The sequence below is a fragment of the Glycine soja genome, chromosome 3 (assembly GCF_004193775.1).
Source record: "Glycine soja cultivar W05 chromosome 3, ASM419377v2, whole genome shotgun sequence".
Classification (NCBI taxonomy): Eukaryota; Viridiplantae; Streptophyta; class Magnoliopsida; order Fabales; family Fabaceae; genus Glycine; species Glycine soja.
The window spans coordinates 5,384,696-5,408,139 of NC_041004.1; the positions used below are offsets into that span (position 1 = coordinate 5,384,696).

The window sequence follows — 23,444 nt, forward strand, 5'->3', positions numbered from 1 at the left end:
TTTCAAACACTAACTACATTTTTAATTCTACTTGTCATATGTTATTATTTATCTAACCCACTAGTCAGCAATAGGACACTTATTTGATAGTTTTTATAAATTTTTACAAATACTTAAAAGAGATTTAAATTGATACAGAGAAATTATATTAAAGTGATGGTGCTACAAATTTAAAAATTAAAACAAACTAATAGAAATATTTCACATTATGTTAATCGATCCAATTACAATTAGACTTGAATTATTTAAATAAAATTTTAAATTCAAGTCTTGTAAATAATAATAATAATAATATGTTCAGGATGAAAAATTTTCACTAAAGATTACCAGCTGGCCAAATTTTCTAACAGTAGGTGCGTGGTGATCAGAAGTCAGTTATACAGTGTTTTAGACAATGTCAGATATATACTTCAATTGTTAATATTGATTGTCCTGACGATTTATTGTATCTTTATTCAGGTATCATTTTATTTATGATATTGCAATAGTCCAACAAGAATATGCAGTTCCCACATCCCACATGAGGTACATTATTCAATCTGAAGATTAAACTATAATACCTTCATACGACAGTGCAGAAAAACTATCATACGATTCTATCCAATCCTATTATTTTGAAATTTAAAAGCATGACAAAAAAAGAGAGTAATATTATTAACACTACTCTTGGTACCTAAATTGATTGTATAACACAAGAAATACTTATTCGTTGACTACACTATTAGAAAAATTAAAATAAGTTCTGAAAGTACAATTTGTGATTAGGGACTAAAACAATAATTTAATCGTAAATTACTAAAAAATACTAAAGAAGTAAGTAAAATGCATTTTAAAATATTAAATGGATGAATTTTTCACTTATATATTATTCAACTTGCTAATTATTATTCAATGTGAGCCTTTTTAATTCACACTTGCATCACTTTGCATCAATTAACACTGATCATTCAAGTTTCAACACAATGATGACTAGGGTTAAAAAAAAAATAACTACAGTTACATTAAAATGAATAATTTTACAATCATATCGCGATCCTACATTGACAACCAATTAATTAGGGGGAAACAGTAAACCAAGATAAAAAGTTACAAACCAATGCAATTTCTTGAGGAGGTGACTCCACCATCCACAACAAGATTATGACCACTAACATACTTGGACTCATCACTAGCAAGATAGAGAGCAGCCTCAGCAATATCTTTAGCCCTAAGAGTAGCTCCTTGCAAATTAGCAAGCCCTCTCACAAACCCCTCCATTTTCTCCACTTCCTCTTGATAGGGCAATCCAAAATTGATGATACCCTCATCACCCTGATCGTCGTCCTCGTCATCACCACCACCACTCTTCCAAGCATTCACAAGCATGTTGGTGGCCACCCCAAAGGGTGAAATGCAATTAACCCTAATTCCATACCTCCCCAACTCACAAGCAGTGTTCTTGGTTAACCCCACAATGGCATGCTTAGAAGCAGTATATGCATGTGGGCCAAGCCCCCCCATGACTCCAGCAACACTAGCAGTGGAAATGATGCATCCAATTCCCTTGGGAATCATCACCCTCGCAGCGTGCTTGATCCCCAACGCCATTCCCTTCACGTTCACACTCATCACTTTGTCGAATTCTTCTGGGTCGAAGTTGATGATGCTCTTATTCTTGGACTGGTTCCCCAACACCCCTGCATTGTTGAACATTATGTCAAGTTGGCCGTAGCGAGAAACCGTGGAACGAACCAAGTTTTCGACCTCTTCCTCTTTGCTAACGTCACAGTGCACGTAGGTGGCTGATGGGGCCAAGGTCTCGGCCAGCATTGTGCCTAGTGCGTCCTCAACGTCGGCGATGACCACCCTCGCACCGTTCTTCGCGAAAACTCGCACTGTTGCTTCGCCTATCCCTCTTGCTCCACCGGTTACAATGGCTACCTTGCCTTCCAACCTATGACAATATCAAACACTTTATAATTAAGAACTATAAAAGGGTAATGACACCTGTTCAATTTCTCCCTCTAACAAAAAAAAAAAAAAATACCAATTAACAACTAACATAGATTATAGTTATGTCACCATTTTTTAAAAAAAATAAAATTGATGGAGTTTACCATTTCTTGGCAACCTAGAGTATAATAGTCTAAATGGTTGTCGAATAATTAAATATAAATGATTTGTAACTTGTAAGTAACACATTCTTAGATAGGACTAACTTCAAAATTGAAGATTAGTCTTAGTCAATCAAAAAGACTAAAATATGTTAGAATACTTCACAGTCATGAGAGAAGCCAGAGATCTTTATTACTGTGGTTTTAAAAAAAAAAGAACTTAATAGTAAATGCAGATTTTTGTGTCTCTATGGCTTGTTAGCTCTTAGGACATACAAAGTTTTACAATGTCATGTGTTCAATTAGACCTGGCTAGCTGCAGAATGTTAGAATATTTACAATTGGTAAAAACTTATGAAAGGTGGTAGTGTTTTGCTTCTTTGGAGAATAATGGGGTGACCATGTATGGTTTTGCATCATTTTGGAGGAATCCAGAACAAATTTGGGGTTTTCAAGATGCCTTTCAAAATTTCTTTTTTGACCACAAAACAACATGTTAGCATTTGTTTAAGAAAACAAAACTGAAGAGGCAGAGTGAAAGGGATGGTGTTTTATTCTATAAAAAAAAAAAATTGAAAATAGTACCTTCTGGGTGAAGATGAAAAACTGCTCTCTCTTGAAAGGATTGGAACTCCATGAAGGGGTTTCTCAGGCATTACTTCAGCAGCAACCATGGTTGTGGCTGAGTATATATAGTGAGGGCAATGCAGAGAGAAACAAGGAGAGAGACAGAGGAGGCAGAGGCTTACAGAGCAAGTGTAGTTAGAATGAATGGAAAACTAGCCTATTTATACTTGAGAGGATTTTGGGGTTGTATTGGTTGGATTGGGAAGCTTCGTTTTATTTTCAAATCAACAATAATATTTTTATATCTTGACAAAAATAGTTTTATTTCTCTTTTGACTCAATTTGTATCATGCCATATTATTATTTTTATTTTTTTTATTTCTCTATCTATCTTTCACATTTTATGCCCTAAAAATAGACAAGAATATTTTTCATTTCCAAATTTGTTTTTAATTTATTATTATGATTATTTCTTTATTTCTAGTTGTTATTACAAAATCATTGATTTTGGTATTTAGATCTTTATTTCCTGTTGCCAGCCGGGACTTATTTCCAAGTATACAGGATTTATTATTATTATTATTTCCTCTGAAACCCTAATTGCCTAGTCAGTGACGGAAAGGTGATAGGTGTACGACAGTTCGACCTTTAAAATAAATAAATAAAAATATATAACCTGTGGTACAGTGTACCAACTGCACAATTATTAAATTGAATCTCAATTAAAAAAGTTTTGATGTGATCTTGCACAGATTCAAACTAATACAGTTTGTGAAAATATATAAACATTTTAATGCCTAACTGAAATTTTGTATGTCAAATCCTTGTTTATTTAAAATTTATTTATTTATATTAAATTTTGACTAATCCTAATTAAGTGGACTTTTTCCATAACAAATTTTATTAATTTTTTTTATTTACAACTGGAAGTTAGATAGCATTTAAGGAACAAAAAATCAAGCTTCTTAATCTTATCACTTAAATGAACAATTGTTAGTACGTAATAAAAGATTTATTTAGATAGCTATTGTGGAGTATTTTTTTCTAAGTCGTAATTAGAAATATATTTTTTTGAATTTTTTCATCCAAAATAAAATTGTATTCATATAATTTTTCTTTTTATTTGAACACAAGATAATGACATATAAATTTTAATACAAATAATAATATCATCCATCATAAAATACATGTATCATATATTGAATTTAATTTATAAAAAAATAATGACCTATCACATTTGTTGAAAGATGATGAGTTTAAATTCAATGGCTGTAACTCACTCAATAATACACATTGAGTTTAGAGAATAATATTTAAGTCAAATACGATAATTATGAATAATAAAAATTTTCTTTTTGACGTTAATGAGCTTTAAGTATTATTATAAATTTTAGACTGAAAATTAATCTCACCATCCCAAAAAGAGCCAAAGAATGGTTACCGGCAAGAAAAGAAAAAGTCGTAAGTTTTGGCTTTGGAGAGCATTGGTAAATGGCAGCTGAGCTTCACGAAAGCCAATTTTTTAATAGGTTGGTCTATGAATAAAAATATATTTAACTAATTAAATAAATAAAATAAATTGAGAATTTAAATTATTTATATAATAATTTTATACGAATTTTTTAATATATTTTTCTATTTTGTATCATATTAATTATTTTATTTTACATTTAATTACTTTTTTTATTATATAATTATTTTATGTTCATTGACCGAGATACTTTATTTGTTTTATCTATAAAATAAACTGTTTTGTTTTATATTCTTTTTCCCTTTTATTGTATGATTCTTTTATTTTTACTGTTCATTGATCGAGATACTTTATTTGCCGCGATATATCATTAGTATAAATGTCTTATCTAAACCAAACTCTCTTTTGTTTATATTCTTTCTTCTTCTTTTTTTCTAGTATAATTCTTATACTTCTACTGTTCATTGAGACAGATACTTGGCATGATTTATCATAATCATTAATTCAAATATGTTTTATCTAAGAAAAAAATCATACACTAATGTAAATTAATTTTACAAAATCAGTCCATTACAACTCACATGTATAATAAATTTGTTAACTTTTATAATAATTATCTTAAAAATCATATAAACATTAATTTATGATTTGATAATAATATAAAATTCAGTGTATGATTATTAAACTTTTTATCTAAAACAAACTTTTTTTCGATTCTATCAATGTAATATGTCATTACTGTAATGCTCCTGATTGTCGATTTCTCGGCAATTCACACTCTATGTTACTTCACACAGTAATATTTCATTCAACTTCTTGTTAGTGAGAACCATCCACCGGTCAAAACCCTCCATAAGTCTCCCTTTTCAAGACCTCAACAATTTGTTTTGCTACTTTCAGAGTCAATGATTATCCCCACAAATAAACATGAGACTTTTCAGCATGTTTTTCTTCTCATGCGTTTTTTGAGAAATTTTCTAGAAAGTCACTCATCTAAAAAACACACGCTAGGAGTAGCTATTGGATGAGTGACCTTTTGAAAAGTTTTTCAAAAACCATGTAAGTGAAGACAAAACATATTGAAAAGTCTTATGTTGATTTGTTGAAACAGTCATTGTTCCTGAAAGCAACAGAAACAGATTGTCGAGATCTCGAAAAGAACTACCTAAGGAGGGTTCTAACCAATGGAGGATTCTGACTATTAAAGATATTGAGTGAAGTGTCATCATGTGAAGTGTCGTAGTGTATGATCCGCTAAGAAGTAGATAATTAAGGATGTTACAAATGGTATCAAAGAAAACCTCTCCCTTAGTATGGTGTGATTCGAGAATGAACCAAGTGAAAATTGGTAGGCATGTAACACCCTGAACGAATTACACCTAAAATGAGAAGGATCCTAAGATTGTACAGGTATGGAACTATACAATTGACGATAGCTTTAAGGAATTAATTGGTACTACCTGTACCAACAAGATGCATATACATTTCTGTAGTCCATTACTTAAGAACTCCACAGTTAAGCGTATTTGGCTTTGAGTAGTTATGAGATGGGTGACTTTCTAAGAAGTTTTCCTGAAAAATATGTCAGTGAGGACAAAGTATGTTGAAATGTCTCATGTTGGTTTGTGGGGACAACTAATGATCTTGGAAGTCATCGAAGCAGATTGTTGAGGTTTTGAAAAGGGCTACCTATGAAGGATTTTGACTGATGGAGGGTGCAGACTAACGAGGAGTTAATTGAAGTGTCACTGTGTGAAGTGTCGTAATGTGAGAGCCATCAAGAAATTGACAATCAAAGATGTTACAAGTGGTATTAAAGTAGATCTCTCTTCCAATACAGTGTGATTTAAGAATGAACCAAGCGGAAGCTAGTGGGCATGTAACACCTCAATGAATCACATCGAAAAGAGAGGGATCCAGAGATTGTACATGTATGAGACTGTACTGTTGATGATGACTTAAAGGGGTTAATTGGTATTACCTATATCAACAAGATGCATATACTTTTTGGTAGTCTATCATATAAGAACGCAATAGTTAAGCGTGCTTAGCTTGAAATAGTTATAAGATGGGTAACCTTTTGGGAAGTTTCCCAAAAAACATGTGAGTGAAGACAAAGTATGCTAAAAATTCTTGTGTAGATTCATGGAAACAATCATTGCTCTTGAAAGCAATCAAAGCAAATTATCGAGATCTCAGAAAGGGCTACCTATAGAGAGTTATGACCAATGGAGGGTTTTAACCAATAAGGATGTTGAGTGAAATGTCACTGTATGAAGTATTGTAGTGTGTGAGCCGCTGAGAAGTCAACAATCAGAGATGTTATGATTTAAAATTATATTTCAAATTCGTATTCAATATTAAATAAAAATTACTTATATATAATCCATCTTGACTTTTTCATAAAACTGATAAAATATTACTCCTTTTATTCCTATATATAAGACCAAATTATCAAATTCATCAAGATTAAAAAAAGAGATTAATTTAGATTATAACAATAAATTTTTTTTAAATTTATAATTTTTTTCCAAAATTATCCTTGTCAATAATATTTATTTTTCTTCTAATTGTTTGTCAATACATTCTCTCTCTTCTATTAATGAGGGATATTTCTAATATAAAAATAATTAATACAAGAAACATTATAAATTGAATCTTATAAAAAGAAATAAACATAATTTGTAACTTGAGTTTTATAAATAGGAATGGAAGGAGTAAAATGTGGATGCATCAAATCCATCAATGAATAATGGAAACAACATTCCAAAACTTTGTTGGTTCCCTTAGTTGTATATATAGAGAATTTTTTTTGTCCTGAATAAGAAACTATGAATGTCTTCTAATCTATTGGATTAGAGATTAATTCTGCTTATGATATGTGATTGTCACTTATCTAAGAGTTGTGAAGATTACTAATCCTCCCCTTCCCATCAAGCAATCTGTTGGAAACCTCCTTCAATGATCAATTCAAGCTCAATTGTGACGGATCTGTAATTTGTTCAAAGCAGTCCTAATAATGCCATGACTAGAGGAGTTTTTAGAGTTCATGGAGGTAACGTAATTTTTCCCTTTTCTTCCAACATTGGATCGTGTGTAATGTCGATCCCGCAAGCAGAATTATGGGGTATCTTACTTGGTATGTGTATTGCTTGGAGTAGGGGTTTTCGTATTTTTGAGGTTGAGACAGATTCAAAGCTTGATGTTAATTTGCTCCATAATGGGTGTGCCAGATCTCATCCTTGCTATGTTATGCTTCAAAATATTATGATGATGGTTAATCTTGGAGGTAGCTTCTCTTGGTTGCATTTGCATATTCTGCGTGAAGTCAACCAGGTGACTGATGCTTTAGCTAGATATTGTTAGAATCCATTAATTGTAGGGATTAGATATGATTTGAATTTAAATTGTAATTGATTTAAATCCCTATATATTTTCTCCTTTTTTATTTGTGATTCTATTTTGATATTTTATCCTCAATAATCATGGAAAGATAGTAGAGATGATCATGTATTTATTCACTGTTTCATATCAATGAAAATTACCAGATTCTATTTTCTTAACATGGTATCAGAGCCAACTCCAATTACCTTTCTTCTTTAGGAATTGGAGATTAGCTTCTGAGTATGAAAATGGAGGATAGGTCAAATAAATCAGATTATGCTCCACATATGCAGGATTTGTCTCCAATCCTTACACCTAAGCGTCTTGATGGTACAAATTATACTGAATGAGCCCTAAATGCAGAGAACAAGATTAGAGATCGTAGGAATTGGGATTACACTCGATCCTTTGGGGTTGATTACCAAGAAACCTTTGCACCAGTTGCAAAGGGTTACACTCAATCCTTTTGGGGTTGATTACCAAAAAACCTTTGCACCAGTTGGAAAGCTCAATACAGTGAGGTTGTTATTATCACTAGCAGCAAATCATGATTGGTCACTTCTTCAATTCGATGTAAAAAAAAAATTTTTACATGGAGATTTAATGGAAGAAGTTTATATGGATCCTCTTCCCGGTATACCAAAGTACTCAAACATTCCTTTGATGTGTAAGCTTAAAAAGGCCCTATACGGATTGAAACAATCACCAAGAGCTTGGTTTGGAAGATTTACAAAGTCTATGAAATTTTTCGGTTACACATAAAGCAATTCTGATCACACCTTGTTTCTCAAGCATAATCAAGGTAAAGTCACTGCATTGATAATATATGTTGATGATATGATTGTGACTGGAAATGATCCTGATGAAATTTTAAGCTTACAGGGACATTTAGCTTCTGAATTTGACATGAAATAGCTTGGAGATCTCAAATATTTTTTAGGGATTGAAGTTGCAAGGTCTAAGCATGGTATCTTTCTTTCTCAAAGAAAGTATGTTTTAGACTTGTTAGCTGAAACGTGAATGCTTGGGTGTAAACCAATTGATACTCCCATAGAACAAAATCACAAGAATTTTCATTATGCTGATACAACCAGTGTAGATAGAGGAATATATCAAAGACTAGTGGGAAAGTTGTCTCATACTAGACCATACATAGCATATGCAGTCAATGTTGTGAGCCAATTTATGCATGACCCAAAAAAACCACATATGGATGTTGTTGAACGGATATTAAGGTTCTTAAAATTTGCACCAGGAAAAGGTTTGTTATTCTCAAATCATGGTCACCTCAAAGTTGAGGGTTATACGGATGTTGATTGGGCTGGATCAGCAAATGATAGAAGGTCTATCGCTGGCTACTTCACTTTTGTGGGAGGAAATCTAGTAACTTGGAGAAGTAAAAAAGCAACAAGTAGTTGCTAGATCAAGTGCTGAAGCAGAGTTTAGAGGGATGACAATTGGAATATGTGAACTGTTATGGATTAAAAGTCTCTTGAAGGATATTGGATATGAACAAAAGGATGCAATGAAGTTTTATTGTGATAATGAATCAACCGTAGAAATTGCTAACAACCCCGTCCAACATGATCGTACAAAACATGTGGAAATTGACAAGCATTTCATCAAAGAAAAGATTGAACATGGTATTATTGTCTTTCCTTTTGTAAAATCAAAATAACAACTTGCTGATATGTTGACCAAGGTAGTAGCATTCAAGGCCCTTAGTAAGTCTCTTGACAAGTTGAAAATGTGTGACATCTATGCACCAACTTGAGAGGGGGTGTTAGAATCCATTAATTGTAGGGATTAGATATGATTTGAATTTAAATTGTAATTGATCCAAATCCCTATATATTTTGTCCTTTTTTATTTGTGATTCTATTTTGATATTTTATCCTCAATAATCATGAAAAGATGGTAGAGAGGATCATGTATTTATTCACTGTTTTATATCAACAAAAATTACCGGATTCCATTTTCTTAACAGATATGCGCACTCTATTGACCAAAGCTTATGTATTTTTGAGTTTGTTCCTTCCTTTATTGCTACTACTGTCATGACAAATGTAAACACTATTATGTTTTCTTGCGGTTTTTAATCTTTCTTGGAGTTCTTTTCTCCTTGTTTCTACAAAAAAAAAAAGATCTTAGTTCAGGTGTATAAAAAATGAATAAAAATAAAAACATAAAAAATAGAAAATAATTATATTAAAATGAAAGAAAATTAATGAAATTTTTCAAAAGTCAAAATTATAGAATTATATAACTTAAAAATTATAAGATTATGGAATTATATAATATAAAAAAATAGTATAGAATCAGGTTGAGTTTAGTTTATAATTTTAAAATTTAAACCAAACCGATAATTCAAAACCAATCCAAATTTTTGTTTTTAATCTAACATTAAAATATGTTTTTCGTTTTAATAAAAATGAAATTCTTTTAAAACTTATTTTTGTAAAATTTTTGACATATTTTTTTATCATCATAAAATTGATAACATGTCAATTTTTGACCTAAAGTAGACATTTAAACATGTGTGCATTGTTTTTTATATGAGTTATATGCACAATTAATGTAAAAATAAAATATTTTACATAGATTATATATATTACTTTTTTATATTAGTTACATATACAATCGATATAAAAAGTTACATCTTATCTTGATTATATGTATAATTAATTTAAAAATTATTATATTTACATCAATTTATATATATAAATAAGATTAAAAAAAAGTCATCATTATAAATATAGATGTATCTAAACTTATATTCAAATTAAAAATGACACATTTTGTGAGAAAGAAATACTTACTAAATTTTAGAGAAATAAATTTTAAATATTTTCATCTTTGTGGTTAAAAATATATATTTTAACGTTATTTAATTTAAGTTGATCGAATCGAATCATTTCATTGGCCCGAACTCGTGGTTTCTCTCATTTGTGCTAGTGCTTTGAACTATTTCATAACAAATAAATGAATTAAACAAAAACACGTGTGGTAACCTTCTTTTCAGTCTAGGACTCTAGGGGAGCCACTCTTTTTTCCCTTCCTAGTGGATTTTGTTGCTCTCGACCAAAGCAGAAAAGTAAAGCTGAATGGGGAATAAGGAAGCAGTATAATAAGGAATCAAAACCAATTCTTCACATCACATCCATTGGTTTTTTTTTTTTTTTCTTTCGTTTGGTTAAGATTTAGATATTAGATCCCTTTGTTTGTAGTTAAAAAATAATTTTAATTTTTTTAAAAGGTTAATATTTTTTTAGAAGTAAAATTTAATTTTACAATTAAATAATTTAGAAAGAACCGAAGTTTATGTCAAAAAAAACTGCTAAGTATTTTCAAAAAATTCAGAATAATAGGAACAAAAATATCATAAAATTTATTTTTGTAAAAATAGTATGATGCCCCTTTTTCTACTTCCCTTCAGCAAAATAATAATAATAATAATGGCTTCAGTTCTTTAAGTTAACACAAACAATAAAGTTTTTTTTAAGTGTTCTTGTAATTGTAAGTGCAGTGCTTCTTTAATGTTGAATGTACTTTTTATTATTCATTTTGAATAATAAAAAAAATTGTAGCAGTAAACATTTAACCAGACCCTTATTAATTAATCTTGTAAAAAAAAAAGATGGTAGGTGTTTGGGTTGGTTGTTTCTGTTTTCATTTTCACTTGAAAACATAAAATGATGATGAAAATATGTTTGATTGGATTTTTAAAAACATTTTCAATGAAAATATTTTCCCAAACGAATCAGAAAATGAAAACAATAAAATTCCATTTTTAGTGTTTTCATTTAAAAATAGGAACCTCATTTTTAGTAAAAATGAAAAGGCACGGACAAAAAATGTAATTTTAAACAAATATAAAAATATAAGAAGACAAGAAATTAATATATCATAAATTTTCAGTATTTTTATTTTCTGAAAACAGAAAACAAGAAATCAAATCAAACATGTTTTCAGAATTCTAATCTTTTAAAAATAAAAATAATTTTCAAAAAATAAAAACAAGAAATAAAAACAACACACCCTTATTAATTTATAATTTCCTTTTTCCTTGGTTTCCTCTTCCGCGCCTTTGACTTTTACGCCCTATGTTGATTACTTGTGACGGGAAACGTAAAGTTCTATGGGAGAAAAAAAAAATAGCATAAAGGGAAAGTCATTTAAATATTGGCTAATGACGACACGTTCAATGGAGTGTCTCAAAAATATGTTGGTTAACGAATATTAAATATTTTTATAAAATATTTTTAATTATTTTAAAATTAATGAATATTTTTTTGGTATTTAATATAATAATTATTTGCTTATTTTCGTTTGTTTCTTAACCTAATTTTAAAAATATTTGTTAACTAATTTTTAATATTTTGAGTAAATGGTGTATACATTCACATATGTCATCTATTCACAAATTATTATAATAAATTTATTAATTTTTATAATAATTATTTTAAAAATAATACTAATAATAATTTTTTATTGATTGATACTATAAAAAAAAATTACATTTACAGTGCATGAAAATTAAAGCTTATTTTTATATAAAACTTTTGTATCATGTTTACAATTATTCAGTTTTAAAGTTAGGCACACAAATTGTAAGGGGTTAAATGTAATAAGATAAAATATTTTTAAATATTTTAATTAATAAATGAAGAAAAATTAATTTGGGTCAGCATGCTGCATTAGGTAGTGGCATATAGTTTAATTAATAATGGACGTGCCTTTTTCTAATTTTATATTTTGTTCTCTGGCCCTGTAACTTTTTTTTTTCTTTATATGATGGTCCTTTAACTAATTTAACCCATGCCATACCCACTGTTTATGACTTTGTATGGCTATATTTTAATCCTTCTTCGCTCTTTTATTTTTCAATGTTCTCAAAATTGACTGATGATTAATTGCTTTCTAAGAACTTCCCACCAAGTTTGACCATTAATATTAGAATTGGTGCAAATTACGCAACTTTTGGACTTCAGATATTGGAAAATGTACTTTAATTTTTTTAATTCTGAAATGTACTTTAATTTTGATACAAATATAATGTTTTTTTTCTAAAAATTGATATTGTTTTTTTTACTACAATATCTAAAATCGATTTTATAAAATTTGATGTTATTTTTTGCACCATAACATCAATTTTTAAAAGAATTGATGTTGTTTTTTTAAAAAAAATTAACATCTTATTTATTCTTTTAATATTATCCAAACCTACAAATTAAAAAACAAAACTAATCCAGGCAGTTGTTAGGTAATACAAATTTTTATATTATTTACTATCAATTAAAATAAATAGTTTAAATAATAAAAAAAATAATGTCAATACATAAAATCATCTATAACCTAAGTAGTCTTAGATTTACTTCCTTGAATATTGATTAAAATAAACATGCATGTATATTGTACAATTAAAATATTTATGTCAAGTATTAATGATAAAGTAAATGTCTTACAAATTACAACTGACCTATCAATAATTCATTTCAAATAGGTGTGGGACTTATTGTCTAAGGAACAAAATCAAACGACAACATTGTCCTTAGGACCTATAACGATCAGTTATCAATATCCACTACATTGAAAAACATTAAATTATTATAGTACATATATTATTTAAAGTGATTTTCTTCAGTTTTAGTTACTCATTCAAACAGACTCTAAAGTAGACATTTTTTTGTGAATTTTATAGCTATTTCTTAATATAATCCTCAGATTTAAATTATAATTGCTCAGATTTCTATATGGAATGTGGCTCAAGAAATTTATACATAGAGACATTTCCCAATCGTAGACTTACCAATCTTCTAATTGTATTTTTTCCTAATTTCTATATGATATTCTTTGAGAAATTCTATTTGTATAGTAACTTTGTAAAAAAAAAATTACAACTGAGAAAAAATAAGAGAGAGAGAGAAATATGGAATAAGATAAATGAGAGGGAAAAATCAGTGGTAAAAATTGTGCAAGAATAATATAACTCATTTTGTTTATGAAAAGAATATGTATTATTTTGAGGTAAAAATTTGACCAACTTTATAGATACTTTTTTATTTATTAAAACAGATAATTGTTTTAGCAAGATTTTTTTTAATTTTCTAACTTATCGGTTTGTATATTCAATTTTAAATGAAAATTGAAAACGAATGGCTACAGAACCATGTCAAATTGCAACACGAACACACAAAAAATAAAAGCTATAAATATGCATCCTTTTTCTATTATATATAATGTTAGTCTTAAAAGTCCGACACGACTACCACCCATTAATAAGGTTAGATTTGAGGAGAAGCCGCGTAATCCTAATACTAATCTGATATTATTAATTTGCTAACGTGGATATGCAAAAGGCATGTACGTGGTCTTCGAACTTTGAAGAGAGATGTGACATAATGGAAAGACTAAATACTAGGTAGTGTATTGATGAATTAAATAAATAAATTGTGGCAGACAAATTATCTTATCTAATGTAAAAAGAGGCATGGCCAAAGGCAAGAGAAAAGAAGGATGAAAGTGAGGGTGAATGGTGATTAGCATGCATATATAAGTACAAGTATGTGCTTTTTAGTACATGGACTCCATAACTACAATGTAAAATTATATAACAGTGTATTAATGATAGAGTTTCACGCTGAACTTGATCTTTTCATTTTCTTTGCACCATTCATAAAGCTTCATGCCAATTAAAAGTAAATGAGTAATATTACTATTTGTAGCTAAAAGTAAAATACCAGACACTAATAATACTTATTTTCTAGATTACTTTAAAGATGATCATAAAGGAAAAGTAGTGTGCGGATTGGATTCAAATATGCTTATTTTTTATTTATTTTGAGAACCATAAATTTACTTACAGCAGTGATATCTAGTTCAATTTTGTTATATGTCACAATTATGTAAGTATTTTGGATTTATCTTAAAGAGTCACGAGAGATTGATAAAGAAGTATGTGAGTTATATAATTCAATTTGTTTTAATATGAAATACAGACATATATATTCCTCAAGTTATTTGTCATTATAAGATGTATTAAGTTCAAACAAAAACCTATCCAAGCATTCATTAGTTTTTACAGTACCTAATGTTTGACAATAAACAAGACTACCAACTACCAAGTGATGAAATAGTTATTTGTTTAAAAAATTATTTTTATTAAAATAAGTCTAGTCTAGCTACTGTAGCAAAGTAAGCTTGAAAATAATTGATCAAGTAATTACAATAAGGATCGATCATCAGCAAGAAAAATATGAATCATCAGCAAGTAATTAAAATAAGCCACGAAGGAGCTAGGCTTGGTGCTTCTACCATCCAATGAGTGAAGATATGGAAAGGGTTAGGCAAATTTAGGGGGTTTGTTTTAAAAACAATTTCTCAAATAAGGTCTGTTTTAAAATAAATTGTAAGGGGTCTGTTATTTACGTGAATACCGTCATTGTTATTGGCGGAACAAGACTGATTAGGAGAGAAGAAGGCATACCATTATTGGTGTTGCCGGGACAGAGAGGAAGGAGAGAGACCTGTCATTGGCACTAGCGGAACATGTCAACGTGGGCAGTCCCACCATTGGGTCTGCGGCACTCCTCCAAAGTGTACTAACTTTTAACACCTTTCAAATGAAACTTTTTATCACTTTCTTAAGACCAAGAGCATATATATATTTATTAACGTAGTTTCTTTCTTTCTTTTTATTTTATCAAACGTAGTTAATTATTTCTATTAAATTGTATTACATTAGTTTTTTTATTGTAATTTAAGATTCAGATATAATAATATAAATACTTTTTATTAAAATTGTCGTGTCTTAACTTTTTTTTACTATGTATTTTCTTTATAATACAGTATAAAAATTATACTATCAATAGATTAAAATTATTTTAAATATGATTTTTAAAATAATTATTATATAATATAAAATTACCGTTAGTAGTGATCCTTCAAAAATACCGTTGTTTAAAATACAAAATTAAAATAAGAACCTGCTGGTAAAAATAATATGAAAAAGTCCATAATAATATTTAAGTAAATGGGCACAGAACAGAAACCAAATCCTTAACATCATTGGTAGAGTCATTTTAGCAAAAATTAAGAAATTTCCTTTGCCTTCTTCATCTCAAAAGCTAATGCGTCATTTTTAATGTTTCGTATCATCAAAACTAAACCTCTCTAGCTATCTACTCCTATATATATTCAGGATTCCTTTGAATATATTCGGGATTTTTTTTCTCGCCCAGTTGGTACAAACTATTCATCAATAATATTGATGATTATTCTCTATAAAGTGAATGGTCATGGTCTCTAGTTCATTCTCAATAAATTACGTCATATGTATACATAAAACTGGTCATGTTTTCCTTCATTTAGCATAAATGGAATAGTGAGAGTATCACCTATTGGGGTTTGAGTAGTTTATGGCCCCCCAACTGAATCAAAATGTTCAGTCTCAAATCCATCACCTACTCTCTCCGTCTCTCTCATGCACCACTCTCGACAGGATATCCATTCAAAATATAATAGAGAGAAGGCGAAGATGGGACCAATTGCAGGGAAGGGGATCCATTAAATTGTAGGATCTGGAGCAAGCGCGAGACAAGCAAAGTATTGAGTGGGAAGGAGGAATGCTAACGTCGTCGCCGCCGCCGCCGCAGAGATGGTTGTGAGTGAGAGTCAAAGAGAGAGCGAGAGGAAGCGTCGTCGCGGAGAGTGAGAGCGAGAGGAAGCGTCGTCACGAAAAGTGAGAGCTAGACGCTTACTCTCGCGGAGAGTGGACGCGAGAAGAGGTGAACCAGATTATATATGAAAAACACATCTTCATCCTTAAAAATCCATGTAAAGATGAACAAATCAAACGGATGTTAACAAACTCAAGTTAACATTTATTTTTAAAAAATATTTTTCACATATTAATATTTATTTTTAAAAAATAGATGTTAATAAACTTATATTATTTATAAATATGTCACCATCTTTTTATTAAACATTAATTTTATAATAAATCGATGTTAAAGTAATGATATTAAAATTATTTTTTCTAGTAGTCGTAATCTATCAGAAAAGTAACGAAATAAAAAAAAGTAAACGTATCAAATTTTTTAGGTGGTCTAATTTTGTAAAATTACCGGCCTATTGTTTGCTTATAGATAATAGTAGATTATGGTAAATAAATATGACTTAGTAAATGTGATTTCAGGATCTGTAAACTTTCCTATAGCTTGTAATTGACTCCTAAGACTAGAATGTAAATGTTGATGGCTATATTTTTTAAAAAAAAAAAAAAAAGAAAAGCGAACATTGAAATATATTAATTATTCCATTAAATGTTATTTTCATTTTAATACGATTATTCAGATAAAGTGTAGGTAGAAATGTCTAATATTGTGGTTTTGGTATGCTAATTCTGTCTATAGTGATGTGTGTCAACTCTATTTTTGTGTCACTCATGTTCTTTGAGGTATGAGAGTTGGTAAAAAAAAGAGAAAAAGTTGTGTCAGTCGTGTAAACTCTCCTTTTTGTGTATGTTTGTATTGCACTAAGTTTCTTCTTCGCAAGATGAATCATTAGGACAATTTGAAGAAAGATATCTCACTAAACTTTATCACATGATACTCACTCTTATGTCTTTTTTTACCATTAAAATTAAAGGCTTGTTTGTCTTATATTAGGTTCCTTTGATACTTACTAAGGTACAAGATTTTTTTATCAGCAATAATTCATTTATTAATATAAAAAAGCATTGCACAAGTAGTGCTACAGAAACGATACACACATGTATGAAAAAAGTTTGGCACAAAACATTTTGTTTAAGTTACAGGATAACATTTTATTCTGTGCATTGTATGGTGAATAATAAACAACTCAAATAAAAAAGAATGTCAAATTTACTGTTCTACCCTTTTTGCTGTTAGTTATTTTAATATAATTCATAATAATAATATTAAATATAATATATATCATAAATATATACTATATATACATATTAAATATATTTATATATATACATTATCTATGCATGTAACAACATAGAACAAAATGTTTTTTTTATATATAAACGAAGCTTTCCAATTGTTATATTAATAGCTGTATAAAAATTCTAGAAAAAGAATGGTAATCATCCATACAAGGTAAGATAAGAGCAATTTTTCAGTAAGCTAAGTGGGGGAGAGAGAGAAAACATAGCAAGTACTTTTGTCTTCTTTTTTTTATATATAATTAATGAAGTATTTTTGTCTTTTAAATCTTTTGTATTAAGACAAAAAAATTATCCAATAATTTAATAGTCAACAAGATTTTACATTTCTGTTCTATGTTTTCCCACTTCTTTTATTGTCCTGTATTTTTAAAATCAAACGTACAACGAGTAGTTTTATTTTCTTGTTCTTTAAACATATGTAAATTAAAACTACTCTTAAATCTGACAATAATTTTAAGGCATTAAACTATAACAACAAATTATGCTATCAAACCTGTAAAAAAAAAGACTGTGCTATCAAAACCTTAAAATTAAGAAGATTTTACATCTACTTAACCTTTTGTCTAATAGAGATAAGATAAATAATTATTTTTATTTAAATTGGTAAACTTAACATATATAGTTATGTAACATTAATGTATCATTATTGTTATTATTAAATCCTAAAAGAATTTTATTAAGAAAAGAAATTGTTATTTTTGTATTATTAGTAACGACAATGATGAAAAACTAAAAAAGACATTTTGGACTCACTAAATTGTCATAACTTGTATGCTAAAATTTCGAAGGATCCAAAAGATGTCTCATATGTTGAAATTTTTTATCTTTAGAAAATTTAATTGTTATTTTTTTAGTTAAATTATAATATTTGATTTTAATTATTTTTTTATAACTATAAAATATTTTACTTTAATAGAGTTTCATGATTATTTTTATGGTTACTATTATTTTTTAGTTATTATAAAAGTAAAACAGAAATTAAGATATGCATGCAATTTCATAATATTTTATGGTTATTTTCTTACAACAATTTAGATTTTTGTTTTTTTATTCTTTTTCATTAACTTGTTTTCTTTATACTAGATAAAACCCTTCAGCATAATAGTTTCTGTTGATTTCTCTAAAAAAAAATTCAGAACCCCTAAATCGATTTTTCCTACCATTTTTAATTTTTATAGAAGTTATTAGGAGTTAGGAGAACCCTAGGATAGGAGAAGATACGATCAGAGACTGTGTTCCCTTTTTTTTTTTTTACTTTTTTCCTTTTTATGTATTATATTTGTTATTTAAACTTAAATATGTTTTTAATTTTGGTTCATGTATGTTTTTTTTATTTTATTTTTAGTATTCATAAATTTTTTGTCTATATAAGATATTTTGTTCATTTTTAAATCCAATAAACTTGTGTTTTTTCAATTTTAATTATTATAATCACAAATTTATAAGGAATAAAAATAAAATCTTAAAGGAACTAAAATTCACAAAACATAAGCTTACAAAAACTAAAATTGAACAAGTTTTTTTTTACAAAAAATCAAAATAAAAAACACAAACTTACAACGAATAAAAATAAATAAAAAATCTTATAGAGCCAAAAAAAAACATATCTTTAAGTCTATTATTTATTAGTATCATTGAAACTGGGCTTACGTAGACCGTGATGCTAGTGGTTTTGTTTGTTATTATTTTATGGATTTGTTTTGTTTAACGCTGGGTTGACAGCGACAAAGTAACGTTCATGAATAGAAGAGGTAAGGAAGTTGCAAGTTTTGGGACATTTTTTGGTTTTGGAAACTATCAAATAGGAACGAAAAACTTTTTTTTTTGTTTTTCTTTTACTTATAAAAATAACTTTAATTTAAATATTTCTTTTTTATTTCATTCTATTTCTCTTCCACTCATCAACCTCTATTTTTACTCATCATCTCCCATCTTTATTTATATAAACCAAATCGAAACCTTTTAGTGTTGCTAGGTGCACCTAACATTATTGCTGGTGTATTTAACATTATTGTTGGTGCACCCAACACTAACCACGAAAAGACAAAAATATCCCTTACGGATCAAGTTGATCCGTAAGTCTTGGAAATCAACTTACGGATCAACTTGATCCGTAAGAGAAGAAATTAACAGAGGCAATTTTGTCATTTTTAAAAAATGTTGGGTGCACCTAACAATACTCCAACCTTTTTTTCATTCAATCCACTCACTTTCATCAATCCAAAGATAGTCTAACTATTTCTTTTTCAAAAAAAAAAGGGCTCAAGGTGGCCTAATTTTAGAAATTTCTTTTTGCACCCCTTGTTGTTTTTGCTTCATGGGTTCAATAGAAAACTCAAAACAGACAAAAATACCCTTTGTTATGTCTTTTAAATTGGCTCAAGGGTGCAGTTAATGAAGAACAATATTTTGACTTAATCGCTATTAAAAGATTCTGAAGTTCTCTAGTGGCTTTTAGACGGCTAAAGTATGCACTCTTTTGACATATTACTAAGTTTTTTGGCAGTGGATAATCATGAAATCTATGAAGAGTAGCTTTTAAAACATTAATATTTTATTTGAAAATTTAAGAACATGAAATGTTCCCTCTATAGTTGTCCTAAAGTTGCTCTAGTACAATTACAAATACGTCTCTTGTCACTTTATACCTTGGTCTCGTCTCTTTTTTTCATCCAATTCTGACATGTTCTTCCTATGGAAGCTATCCATGATTTGGCAATGACTTCATCATTTCCATGGTGTTAAGATCTTCGTTGACGCTTCCATGTTTACCTCCACCGAAACCATCTTTGACCTCCTTGATTAGACTTGAGGATTGACTTTGTTAGGATTTCCTATGTTTTCCATTGTCTATTTTTCTTTTTTTGGAATTTAACACACGGAGTAAAAAAAGATAATTTGACCAAATTATCTATCAAAGAACCTATTTTCCTTCTCAAAATGTTCAGTTGCTTTTTATCTTCCGCACTACAATTGCATAATCTTCATAGTTCATGTCCTAAACAAAATCAATTAAGAACAAGTCGCATTGAAAAAAGACGTAATGGGCTTTGGCCCATTAAATAACTTTCATCCCTTATTATTTTAAGTTAGTGTGGACCTCATCTAGCTCTGTTTGTTAGAATAAAAAAAAGAGAGAGAGAGAGCAAGAAAATACCCCTCAAACCTTTACTATTCACAACCGAAAATCACTTCTCTACCACAGCAATTAGCAACCCAATCGCAATATGAAACCTGACTTGGGTCAAAGTTCACAAAAAAAATTGATTTGGGCATTTTAAGTATTTGAACTGCTTTCATCTTTTGGGGGAATAGCGTGGATTTTGGTTTGTTAAGGAGTAGTTTTTTAGTGGGTCAATTAGGTTTTAATTAATGGGCTCTAATGTTATAAAACCAAATAAAATAATAAGAAAAATAAAGAAAGTAAAAATAATAGTTCTTAAGTTTTATGTGGCTTGTTATAAAAAATAAAAATAAAAAAGCTTTATGTGGCTTGCTATATGTTGATTGTGTTCAATAACGTGTTGCGTATTTATTCATTTTCACTCAATTTTTTTGGTCGCTTTTTTAACTCATAATTTTGTTCCACAGCGAATAAATAGTTCTTATTTGTACCACAAAAATGTGAATTTAAGCATTTATTGATCATTTTTAGCTATTAAGACTTTACACTAATTTGGAATGGAAAAAAGTTGAAAATTAATCTTGTTTGGCAAATAAAAGAGAGATTAATTTACCCATGATAGCTTATTACTCCACTTTTAATTTAGGATACGTAAACCATGACGTTTGACAATTTTAAATCTTTTATAATCTTACAATTTTTTGTTAATTTTTTTAAAACTGACTTATTCTAATAAAAAAAAAGAATTAACTTAACTGTGACAATTTGTTAGTACTTTGTTTTATTTTAGAATATCTAAATCATGACAGCTTGATAGTTCTAAAGTCTTAATGATTTTTCAAATTATTTGTTAAAAATATTTTTAAAAATGATTTATTTTAATAAATAAAAAGGATTAAATTAACTATGACAACTTATTAATTATTTGTTTTACTTTAGGATTAATGAGTTGTGTCAAATTGTTAATCTAAGACTTTTATTAATAAAATTAAGAAAAATGATTCATTTCTATAAATAAAAGAGGATTAATTTAGTTAATCTTGTATTTTAATGGACACTTTAACTGTAACAGTTTGGTAATCCTAATTTTTTTTTATCAAATCAATTTTAAAAAATATTTAAAATATATTTTCCTAATTATAGTCAACCAAAAAAATAATCATTTTTAAAGATAGCTATACGATACCCACAATTAACTATAAGATTACTATTTTAAAACGAATGCTTTATGGATGCAGTGAGATTAAATCATCACCTTCCTTATGTATAATCAGACATTTGAATTCAATCTGTTTTCAAGACCAGTCATTTCAACATAATTTTTTTTAAAAAAATAAAAATTGGTGAGAGGTTCCATTTTTTCATTATATTTTAATAAAATTAAGTTGTCTTTTGCCTCAACATCCTCGAAATATGCTGTGACAATAAATAACAAATAATTGTGATCTAGAAATACCAACTCAAGGGGAACCAAATGGTCCTAATTAAAAATAATTTTTTTTATATAGGAGAGCTATAACTTTTGGTAACAAGAGATATAATTACTTTTGAAGGAGAAAAAAAAAAACCGCACAACTCATTCTTTTACAATCATGTTTCTCCTTTTTGGTCTGGTTAGATTTATGCTTATAACACAATACATAACAAAAAAAAGAGTTAATTTTGTGGGTCCAGAAGCCCCAAACCCAGTCCTTGGCAGGTGAGAATACCCTATTATTGAAGGTCACCAACCCATAACGGCGCAACCAACTAACCAAGGATATGTGGGGCAATGCAACTAAAGAGAATAGCAGTTACTTTATAACTGAATCCACTAACAAACTTTACCATGAATCACAGAAACTCACAAGACAAAAACAAAGATTAAGCTAAGGGACAAATTGAATTCCACCAAATATAACCATTAACATTAATCAACCAACACATTTTGCCGCAAATGTTGTACAATTAAAATGAAGTTGATCCATGAGCAATGCCAAAAACTTTCAAGCCAAGTTTGCATCATTATACCCACTTCTATACATGTTCACTTACAAGCTATCTAGAAGACCATCAATTTTATAACTTTTCACTTTTCAGTTTGTTGGAGAAATAAAAGTTATCGGCTAGTGTGAGCACAACTTTGAAACCTCAGTAGGTTATACATGTGGCATGAATTGGCAACTTGCTGATTAATCAATGTGTTTTTTTTTTATGTCATTCAAACATGGTGTATCAAATGTCAATATAGTAGAATACAAGATCATGTTTAAAAAATGCTTTTATACCATGAGGAATGTACGCTATGCCAAATTGGGTGGTCCAATTGATGCTTTCTATCCTTGGTTGTGTTGTTTTTTGGTGATAAATTTGCTAACAAAATGCCAATGGGTTACAGTTTCATCATCTCGTGACTATGGAGCTTATTATTGATTATTGAATCGAATAATTTGATAGAGTACGCCAAAAGGTTACAATGGAAGCATTCATTTTAAAATAAAAATTATGAACCGGGTATAGAATAGAGCAAGTTGACTCTTACACTTCACACCAAAGAAACTAATTCATTTTATTATTTTTATTACTATTAATGATCATTATTATTATTATTATTATTATTTTTAACATTTAAGCCATAGATTCAGTAGCATCCAATCCAAGTCTATATATTTTCAACCTTTTTGGGCTCTTCATTCATAATTTTTTTTTCATTTACTTTAAAATTTGTGCCTAACTATCTAAAGTATTTGTGTCATTTAATAGCTTTCTTAGATAGTAGGCATAATCTGCATATCTTTTTGACTTTTCTCCCATGTGACTAAAAGGATTGAAGGCAAAAAAAAAACAAAG

General features: G+C 28.8%; 1 protein-coding gene across 1 annotated transcript; it reads right to left on the reverse strand.

Annotated features, from left to right (window-relative positions):
• Positions 1 to 975: 975 nt before the first annotated feature.
• On the reverse strand, positions 976 to 2,847 carry LOC114406017 (short-chain dehydrogenase reductase 2a-like). The gene is made up of 2 exons (XM_028368552.1): positions 2,679 to 2,847; positions 976 to 1,933 (listed from the first exon to the last, which is right to left on the reverse strand). The coding sequence occupies exons 1-2, from the start codon at positions 2,765 to 2,767 to the stop codon at positions 1,087 to 1,089; spliced, it is 936 nt and encodes a 311-aa protein (XP_028224353.1). The 5' UTR covers positions 2,768 to 2,847; the 3' UTR covers positions 976 to 1,086.
• Between the last annotated feature and the right edge of the window lie 20,597 nt (positions 2,848 to 23,444).

What these genes read in the sequence shown, in the direction of transcription:
- LOC114406017 (XM_028368552.1), bottom strand. Translation starts at nt 2,767, where the DNA reads ATGGTTGCTGCTGAAGTAATGCCTGAGAAACCCCTTCATGGAGTTCCA. An exon ending in TTTTCATCTTCACCCAGAAG is followed by an intron (nt 1,934 to 2,678) that starts GTACTATTTTCA and finishes ATATTGTCATAG; the next exon opens with GTTGGAAGGCAAGGTAGCCA.